This window comes from Nannospalax galili, unplaced genomic scaffold, assembly GCF_000622305.1.
Source record: "Nannospalax galili isolate Female #2095 unplaced genomic scaffold, S.galili_v1.0 scaffold660, whole genome shotgun sequence".
Classification (NCBI taxonomy): domain Eukaryota; kingdom Metazoa; phylum Chordata; class Mammalia; order Rodentia; family Spalacidae; genus Nannospalax; species Nannospalax galili.
This window is the reverse complement of record NW_008349073.1, coordinates 3,189,174-3,200,294: the sequence shown is the minus strand read 5'-3', so window position 1 is coordinate 3,200,294 and position 11,121 is coordinate 3,189,174. Positions and strand designations below refer to the sequence as shown.

Below are 11,121 nucleotides of genomic sequence, written 5' to 3'. Positions count from 1 at the left end.
ATTGTTTTGGTCTTTTTGGTCTCCTGCAGCTCCAGCTGGCCTAGAACTCACTATGCAGATCAAGATGACCGTGATCTCACAGAGTGAGATCTTACTGAGTGCTGGGATTAAAGGCATGCACTACCATGCCTGGTTCAATTTTTTTTTTTAATTTAAATTTAACTGAAGATTTAAGGAAGAACATAGTAGCATATTTAAAGCATACCCAATTAATAAACATGAAGTTATACATTAATAAAAACAGTGAAGTGTAAAAACATGAGACTATATGCTTAAATTGGGCATATTCATCTTCAAGGGTCTATCAATCATAGAAAAAGAAAAGCATTCTTTCTTAATTAATCCTACTTAAGTAGTTCTATTCATAGGGTTCATGGGGATTTACTTATTCCCAAGAGACATACAAAAACAAGCATCTGCCTTTGACAGATGCACACCCATACATATACACACACACACACACACACACACACACTCGCCCCAGATTACTGCTGACTCGGGCACATGGATTTCTTTCCATCTCCTGCTCTTATTTCGTGGACCTTCACCTAGGCTGTTCTTACTAGCACTTTCTGCCTTCCCTAGTCTGGATCACTTCTAATACCTTCAAACCCCATGTCAGATGTCACTTCCACCAGGAAGCCTTCTCTGACCTTTCCTGTTTGCTGTTAAGAATCCATCACCTGCGTGCCCAACACACCCTATTATCTATCCCAGCTTACACTACCATCTTGCATTTAGTTACTTTTCTATTAATCCATTTATAAGATAACTAAGGGGAAAAAAAAAAGAACATTCTTTATGCTCACCACTGTATTCCTAGACCTCGACATAGTGCCAAATGACATCTGTTAAATTATACACTAGACAACTCTCTATATGTTTAAGAATACCTTCTTTTGTATTCTATGTGAAGTTGACTTGGTAATCTAAAAGGAGCCCTTAAATGTTTTCTAATTCTACTTACAAGAAATTCACAAACGAAAAGATAAGACGTAGGCTGGGGAGCTGACTCAGCAGTTAAGAGCACTAGCTGTTCTTACAGAGGACCCAGGTTTGAATCCCAGCACCCACATGGTGGCTAACAACTGTTCATAACTCCAGTTCCAGGGAATCCAATGTCCTCTTCTGACCTCCGCAGGCATTGCACGACACAGTACACTTACATACATGCAGGCAATATACTCATACACATAAAATAAAAATAATAAATAAAATATTTTTTAAGAAAAGATGTGTCTCACTACACAGACATTAAAAGGTTTTCCTTAGTTTCAGTCACCATTTAAGATGTTAAATTCCCTCCTTAAGAATACAACATATTACTCGAAATCAGATACCATTTTTCTGACTATTTGTCACAGAAAGACATAGTCTCTGTCATCCTAAAATTCCTTCTCATAGACATGGTTCTCTGGATAGCAACACGAAATCCTTCCACTCTTGATCCTGAGAAACAGAGAGCCTTGCTAATTTCTCCAAACTATTCCTTCTCTTCGATTGCTCTCTTTCTTGCCTTCGCTTCTTAAATTACCTCAGCAGTCACTACTTGCTGTTTAATAAATCCTGAACCAGAATCTTTAAAATACCAACCCTCCAAAGGATAAGGTTTTCTTACAATGGAACACAGACATATACCACAAAAAATTTTTAAGTACAATAAAATTACTTTCAGGTTGTGCCTGCTTGAATCTTCAGTCTACCCTAACGAATACTTGATCGAGCATCTACTAAATATCAGATACAGTGGTATTCAATTCACTGGAAATATGAAAGAAGGATATGGTCTGTGATCCTGAGAACTTCAGGCATATAAATACCTTTTCTCTAAAGAACATAATCCCTGAAGATATGTTAAAGATGAATACCAAGTATAATAAATTAAAAAACTCAGTATTTTTCTTATTCAACCAAAAATTATCTATAGAATTTCCTATAATTGCTAGGTAACAATCAGAAAAATTCCATCACCAAGACCTGGAGAGATGGCTCAGCAGTTAAGAGCACCTGATGCTCTTCCAAAGGACCAAGGTTCAGTTCCTGGAACCCACAGCAGGCAACTCACAACTGCCTCTCCAATTCCAGGGGATCTGACACCCTCTTTTGTCCTCTGTAGGCACTGATGTGTACACATACACACACACATACACACACACACAAGCACACGCACGCACACGCACATGTGCACACAGTATTTTTGTAAACAAAAAAATTAAGAAAAATTCCATCACAGAATAGAACATTCTCTACTTCCATCCTAAGCTTGTCAAGAATTAAAACTATAGCATCACAATTCATTCATGGCTTATACTAACTGCAATTAAAATTGCTTTAATCAGAAAAGGTTTCTAAGTGATAAAACCTAGGAAGACAACCACAACATGAACCATTACACAAATTTAGTTCTTATTTTTCACTAACATACTATGAAAATTAACAATTTATTCTTTCCTAAGAGTTAAAGAAAAAGGATGAAGTTCCTTGCATATAGTAGTATATTCATTATAAAGAGCCCTTTCTCTATAATGTCATATATTATTTCTTTCTATAATCTAATATAATGTAAGGATTTAAGAAGATGTTAACTTCATATAAGAGACTAGTTTTGAATACTGGACACCTTCCCCCATTTTTCTTTTTCTAACCTTGGGGCATTCGACAGCTTCTGTGCCTGTATAAGATGACTAAGAAACTAACAAAGATGATGAATCTCAATTCTATCAATTTAATAAATGCCCATAAGATATTCAGTACATATCTATCAGCATTACAGGTTTTTTTTCTTCAAATTTTTGTTTTGGAGAGAGAAGTCAAAGAGAAAGAAAGATAAACTAAAAGTGTTAACAGAAGGAGGGAAGTTTGAAGACACCAAGTCAAAGATGAGATCCTAGAAGTATTCACACCGGGGGGGGGGGAAGACCCCACATAAAGAAAGGACACAGTCAAGGTAGTACCAGAAGCCAGGACTTGGGAGCAAATGGCAAGTTTCAAATCAGCTAACCAACAGGGCTCAAGGGTGAAAAATCTAGAGCTACAAAACCGGCAGCCTTTGATAAATATGACACACATTTATCTCTACAGTAACACCAAGAACCAAAGCTACCATCCATAAAGCAAAGTTCCACTAGAATATATAGACTGTTGCCATTTCTACTGGGAAGAAAATGAAGGATATATGTTTATGCATGTATAAAAGATCTGTGAAAGAAGACACAGCCATGTAGCCATAGTTACTTGTGCAAAAGGGTAGTGGGGGATTTACTTTTTGGTATACCTTGTTATATCCACAGGCACCTATCATTAATTCCAAATGAAAAATTATCAATGTATGAATCAAGCATCCAGAAATAAACAGATACCAGAGGTAAGAATGGAGTATGTAATTTAATGCCAAGAAAATATTGCAAAGTAAAAGCTGAAACAAGACAATGAGAATGAATTAAAACTGGTCAAGCAGTCAGTATAGCACGCAAGGGATTGGGAAACCTCAAAAGTGAGTCAACTGCTTCCTCAAGCTTGGGTAGGAATTAATATCAGCTCATGATAGCCCAGTGTAGGCAGAAGGAGGTAAGAAACTCAAGGAAAGATGACACAGTGGTTGAAGACAGCTATCTGAGCTTAAAGATGAAGGCATATAGACAACATTATTATTAATCCAATTGAACTTAGCCTCTGTAGCTGAATAAGCAAAAGCAAGGACTTCAGAGTTCTATTGTTAAGTATCTATCAAAATTACAGCACTATCAGGATAGTGTCTTCAATACAAAGTATGTGACCTAGTTAAAATGGAAAGAGCCTAGAAAGACATGAGTCACTGAGGGTGTGCTTATAGGAAGACTGGGTCAGGAAGGAACTGACAGTCTCGGTGTTAGAATGGATCTTAAATGTGATCCATTCTCCTAAGGTTTTGGTTAGCTTTAAATATCTTTGTATTAAAAAAAGCTACTTCAGTAGTTTAGATTAGTAATATACGTAAGACATTACTGTCTTGAGAAAATTAAAAATTTAAGTTAGAAGTCAAAACACTGAAATAAAACAATTCTCTTTCATTCCAAAATTAGTTTCTCTGCACAACTCTGCACTTTTCTAAATCACCTCTACTTTATAATATTTTCAGAATCTTCCTATATTCTCAAGACTAATGTACAGGGGATATTTTTCAAAGAACACATCTCAAAGGAGAAACAAATAGTGGAATGAAAGCAATTCTGATGAGCCATGCCACTGCCTCTGTTCTTTTTGTTCTTTAGTTTGGATAGTAAAGAACTGGCAAACACAGAAAATCCGTATGACCACAATGCAGTAAGAATATAACTAATTTCATCTTTTAATATTTTCCTTCCAAAATTTGAAAGATACAGACTTTGCATATATAACCTTATAACAAAGCCATTTTTACAAGACAAAGCATTTATGAATTAATCAATTCTAACTTAATAGAACACTACAATAAACAGTATCCTAAATAACCTTATAAACGCTTAAATTATGAATTTAAAAAAAAAGAAATATTACAAACTTGGGAAAAGCATTATTCTCATTTCCATGAGAAAAAACAAAAAACTTTTATATCTAGTAAAGTCACCAAAGCAAACAGTAATGAACTATTTCATTTGTCTGTGATACCAGAAATATAAATATTATACCTAACAAGTAAACCTTTACTTTAATTCTATGCATTATAGCAGATCTTCATTCAGATTATTTCTGTTAACCATGGGAAGTTATCAAGAATAAAAACAAAACAATAAATATTCAAAATCAAGAAGCCTACCCAACATATGGATAGGCACATGATAACCACAAATATTTACTGTATTCATACATAAAACCAGTGTCTAAGAAATGGTTCTTGAAGAATCAGAAGAAAAATCTTAATTTAAATGATAATCTACTTTTTTCATCCTAAAGTAAAGCATATTTTTGTTTTTCACCTTCACAATTTTAAAACAAGGACTTCAAAAAAGCTTCATCCAGTTATAAATAAATCATTTTTTCCTATGAACCTTGAAATTTTTTTCATGAAGAGATGGTAAGCTTTACGATAATGACAGATCCTACTTTAAGTGTTCATTAATTAGATGTTCCTCAATTGTATTTATCTGCTTATTCACATTTGACTGAATAGTAATGTTAGAAAATAAATCTATGCAAAGTATGTAAGGGAATTATAAGACTCATAGCAACCTGTGACCTCTCTAACAATTCTTAGTTGCTTATATGTAATGAGTAACACCAATTTTAAAGCACTGAATAGCAACTGCATAAATATATCACATAGTCAATTTTTATAATGAGAAATAAATATCAGGGCTAGAGTCTGCTTTTTCTATCCTGTGCTCTACTGAAGATACTGAAAACTCCCAAGTTTTGCAGGCAGCAAATCATCAAAATAAAAGTGGTAAGAAAATTAATCTAGACTAAATGGCATCACACATATTTTAAGGAAAGTTTATGCCATAGCTAAGAAAGACCCAGAATAATTGACTGTGAGTGACAAATAGCACTTCACCTGCAAATATACCACACATTTCTTTAAACTATAGTTAAAAATTTTTCTTAGTCTTTGGTCCAGCCAGGAGTGGTGGCACACACCTTTGATCCCAGCACTTGGGAGGCAGAGGCAGGCAGATCTCTGTGAGTCTGAGGCCAGTCTGGTTGACATAGTGCATTCCAGACCAGCCTATGGCTACAAGAAGACCCTGTCTCAAAAAGACCAAAAAAAAATTTAATATTCAGTATATTGTACTGAAAAAGAATTTCTAGATCAAGTCAATATTTATTCATTTTTCTCAAAAAAAAGTATTCAACAAAACAATACACAGATATTAATTTTTTAAATCTAAGCCCTTTTAGATAGTTTTTAACTATTGTCTGATGATTGAAAAATACATCCTAAAATATTCATACCTGATCGAAAGCACTCAATTATTTGTTGAATGCCAGATTTGGATGTCTGCAGTGGTTGCTGTAACAAAGGAGGATCTCCAGGCTCCAGGATAAAAACTACATGGAAAACAAACACACATCCCAAACCCCACCAAAAAAGGGTTAATCATTTACTATTGAAGTAAAACAATAGTTTACTATAATTGCATCAATGATGATAATATTTGCATATATTCATATATGTAAAATTCATCATCATCTTTATAAGACAAAATGAAACAATGGAGGAAACAAATAATTATTAATATTAAAAGCTAACTTAAGGTTAGTCATTAGGTTTAACTGCGAAGACCTTACTGTTTTGGCTTCATTTAGTACGCATTATATTGCTTCTGTATTCCCCCTAAAGAAGAACTACTACATTTAACAAAAACTCTAAGGTAATGGTGTTTTAGCCATATCCAATAAACCATTTCTAAAGCCTTAAAATAATTTGATAAAGCTCTCTGGACAACTATGAGAGCTAAAAAAGAAAACAGACAAGTATACAATTACAGGTATACAAGAATTTTCATTTAAGCACTCTGGAAAATGTTTTGGTCAGCTAATGCCATCATAAGGCACAGACCATCCTCCTACTTCCATCCTCCAGGCTACTTCAATGTGTGTTACTATTGCTTTAGATCTGGATGGCAAGTAGATTTTGATGAAAAGGCTGCAGGCTGCTATATGATTCTCCTTTATTCTTCAAGTCAAGTGCTCAGTGTATACACAGGAAGAACCAGGTCTCACGACTCAGTTATTTCACCAAGAAAAATTCTCCTTATCTTAAGAGATACTTCAGGTGTATTTTAAACAAGTTTAAAACATACACATATACAACTTACCCACTTTGAGAACATCTAATACTGGCAATAACTGCAGTGATAAGGAATACAAACCCCAGATACACACCCCCTGCATTTGAATTGTTTGGCTATTTACTGAGTTGTAGCTAGCACAAATTAAACTCTTGGGTCTCTTTTTTTCTCCTCAGATTTTGTGAGGATTAAGTGAGCTAATGAAGAAGCCTCTTAAACTGAGCCTGGGATGTAGCAAGTGCTCAATAAGCATTCTAGCAGCAAAAGCATTACCATGTACTAATCAGCCGCTTTCGTGACACCAGAACTGATTTAAGTATTTTATTATTTTTATTTTATGTATATGCGTATATTGCCTGCATGTAGGTAAGTGCACCCATGTCGTACAGTACCCACGGAGGACAGAAGAGGCTGTTGGATCCCCTGGAACTGGAGTTACAGAGAGTTCTTAGCTGTCATGTGGATGCTGGAATTCGAACCCGGGTCTTCTGAAAGAACAGCCAGTGTTCTTGACCACTGAGCCAACTCTCCAGCCCTAAAACTGACTCTTTTTATGAAATTTAAGTCAAATTCAACCTTTAGAGAAACAGCAGCAGAGGTTTATAAGCAAACTGATAATGCCAACTGAATTAGGACTCTGTTCAGTACTGCACATGATAGCAACTAACAACTATGAAGCGTAATTTGCCACAAAGAGGGACTGAATATCTGTCAAGAACTCAGGCCTGGGTCTGAAAGTGGCAAGAACTGGAGAATCAGAGAATAGAAGAAAAAAAGGATAGAAAGGGGTAAGAGAGAGAGATAGGGACAAACACTTTGCCTCAGAATTCCTCATTTAGGCATATCCTCCAGAAAATGTTCTGTAATATACCAACTTCCACATGACAATACCTACCTTTAAAGCTAGAGCAAAGTTTCTTATCCATCACCCTCAGGATACTGCTACCACTAGAACACACACACATCTCCTGAGACAACATTCAAAATAAGCCCAAGGTTAACTTGGCTCTGTATGGATTCAATATACATTCACTTAGAATACACATCTGTGTAGTTTCCACTATTAAAATATCTTTCCTCATTTGAAAAATACATAATTTTCTAAAATCCTTCTCAAGATCAGAAGATCCAAGCCATCCAGTTTACAACCAGTTTAAAAAAATTATCTCCCTCCAACCAGCAACACCTAAACCCTCAGAATATCTTACTTAACACTCTTCCAAGAACACATATCCATTTTATGAGTCTCTCCTGCCTTAAAAGAAGCTCCTCAAAGATCTTTCTAATTATGTCTGGAATTTGATTACAAAAAACAGGCGGGGGGGGGGGGGGTTGCTCAGCGGTTAAGAGCACTGGCTGAGGACCCAGTTCAATTCCCAGCACCCAAATGGCAGCTAACAACCATCCGTAACTCCAGTTCCAGGGGAATCCAACACCCTCTTCTGACCTCCACGGGCACTGCACACCGGTGCACTTACATGTGCAGGCAATACATTCATAAGCATTAAATAAAAATAATAATAATAATAATAATAATAATAATAAACCAGAGGTTGGATGAGTAGTTGGAGAGCAGAGAGGGGAACTGTGGGGAAAGGAGAGATATAACCTAAAAGAGATTTTCCACGTATTGATAACTGATGGCGTTGAATGATGGTAACATGGGTTTCCTTATACAATTCTATTTTGAAGTTCTATTTTGAAAAAAAAATCTTGCCGGGCATGGTGGCACACACCTTTAATCCCAGCACTCGGGAGGCAGAGGCAGGCAGACCTCTGTGAGTTCAAGGCCAGCCTGATCTACATAGTGAATTCCAGGACAGCTGGGGCTACCGGGAGACCCTGTCTCAAAAAGACCAAAAGAGAAAAAAAAAAAATCTTAAAACATAAGAAAATGTATACATTGACTGGCTTATATTATCAACCCTCATTATAAACTGACTCATTGCAGCAAGACATAATGGTCTCCTCAGGAACATTCTCATCTGAGGACTCACCCACTGTTCATAATCCACATGAGGACAGACCACTCAGAAAAGCCCATTAAAGAATTTCTCAAAGATGTCATCTTTCTCCCTGCATCTGAGGACATCCTCCTAATCAATATCATGCCACACTATATTATACTTCTTGCAGTCCTAGAAACAACCTCCTCCTCAGCATATACCTTCCCCAAAATAATGACAATGAACTACCCATCAGTTAGCAAATGTCTAGCTTTCCATTGAATTAAATATTCCAAAATATTTAATGCTACCTAAGTAAATAAGCAGTAACTTTCAATTTTAAATGTAATTTACCTGCTCTCTTGTTAACAAAAAAGAAAAAAATCCAATATACATTACAAAGTTAAATTCTAGAAAGCACCCTTTTAAAGCTATTAAAAGTCTCAAAAACTTAATTTACCAACATGTGCCAAGTAAAACATGCTCATAAATTACTTTATTTGTATCTATCTCTTTCTACTCAAAAACTGTATGAAGAAAACACTTTTTCCCCATTTAATATTTCTATTGCCATGGGGAATGCCTAACAGATGTTCAATAATAATTTGTTAAAGATGGGTTGGAAAGATGGTTCAGCAGTTAGGAATGTGTACTGCTCTTGTAGAAGACCTGAATTCCATTCCTGATACCCACATCAGGTGGCTCCTAACCACCTGTGTAACACCAGTTCCAGGGGCTCTGACACCCTCTTCTGACCTCAGAGTCATCTGTACTCACATGCACATACCCACACAGAGATGCATACATACACACATAATCAAAAATAAAACCTTTTTTTAATGTCTTTTGACAGGGTCTGAACTCACTATGTATAACAGGCTGGACTCGATCTCAGAGAGATCAGCCTGCCTCTGTCTGCCAAGTGCTGGGATTAAAGGCATGTACCACCACACCTGGTAAAAATAAAATTTGTTAAAGAAATGAATAAGCAAAGTAGTGAAGTCCATTCAACTCCTTTATATATAAGCTATATATCTTCACTTCAAATATACAAAATGTGCAGTATAAAAGGGTACTAAAAGTTAGATGAGTCAGGCACAGCTGAATAAAAATGAGGTAACATCCTAGAGGGATCTGTTTTATTAGAGCAGGTCATTAATGATTCCAACACAATACAACAGACGTAAGGCTGTAGTAAAAATGCTATTGTCATGTACAGCAAAGTTTTGTGGAAATGGAACTTCTTCCTCTTCACCACTGCATTTTTACAATTAGTCAAGAACTTATTTAAAATAAATTGTTACAATAAAAATTAAATACATTTGAGTGCAGTTAAAATATTGCAACAAAAAAGCTATGGTTAAAAAATATCTAGTAACTTTTAAAAAGAAAAATAATAAGCACTTGCCTTTGAACTAGAACAGAACAGTCTGTATTTGTAATGAGAGTATGTTTTCAGTGATTCCCTTTTAAGTTATAACTCAAAATGTCACAAAGCGAATCAAAGTTCTAAGAAATGTCTATAGTTTATACACAATATCTATCAAGTTAAAATTTGCTAGTATTCTTCATGAGACTCAAAAAGTTTTCATTCCAGGGCTAGAGAAATGGCTCAGCAGTTAAGAACAGTGGATACTCTTGCAGAGAACACAGGTTCAATTCCCAGCACCTGCATGGCAGCTAACAACCATCTGTAACTCCAGTTCTAAGGGAATCTGACACCCTCTTCTGCCCTCTGTGGGCAATGGGTGCCATCACAAACATGCAGGCAATACACTCATGTACATAAAAAATTAACAAATCTTTAAAGTTTTCATTCCATAAATTTAACAGAATCGGGTGCACTTAATAAAATACCTTAAATATATTTCTATATTCTAAAAATGGATTGATCTTGTGGAAATGATTGAAGGCGACACTTGTAGCACTTTCTTCGGATCAAACAAGGTAGACCTCTAGTGTGTGCGTAACCGGTTTGATGCTGGGGACGCTTCCAATCTGCTTTACTTAGAAATGACTTCTTGGGGAGGAGGTGAACACAGAAGGCGCTGATGGAGTGGAACAAGGTCACTGGGAAAGAACAGGGACTTACCTGGTTCACAGCATCCGTGATGATGGTGGTCAGTTTGACAGTATTTGTCCCTTAAAGGCATTTTCAGTAGACGCGACCTATTTCCTTTCACTGTGAGAAGCTCTTCATCGCGGCTGGAGACAGAAGCACAAACCTGTCACTGACCCTCAACTTCCTGAGGGGCTCTGGTTGCCCTGGCTACGTTCCCACCATGCGCCCTCCGGCTTGCCCTCCACCAACCCGCACCGTCTCCAGCTCTGCTCCCCGCACAGGTTCACCGCCCTACCCGGAAACGCAGCATCGGGCGCGCAGCGCGGCACACCGCGAAGGCCCGCCCGGCTGCGCGGGCGGCGGC

At 36.6% G+C, this 11,121-nt stretch overlaps 1 protein-coding gene across 1 annotated transcript in view; it reads right to left on the bottom strand.

The window, feature by feature from the left end:
* The window catches only part of Znf800 (zinc finger protein 800), a 56,866-nt gene that overhangs the window by 45,381 nt on the left and 364 nt on the right, over positions 1–11,121 (bottom strand). The window contains exons 2-3 of the mRNA XM_017801417.2: positions 10,788–10,900; positions 5,911–6,006 (exon numbers count right to left, since the gene is read on the bottom strand). Of these exons, the coding sequence (XP_017656906.1) occupies positions 5,911–6,006; positions 10,788–10,848 (157 nt within the window). The 5' untranslated portion in view covers positions 10,849–10,900. The remainder of the gene's footprint in view (positions 1–5,910; positions 6,007–10,787; positions 10,901–11,121) is intronic.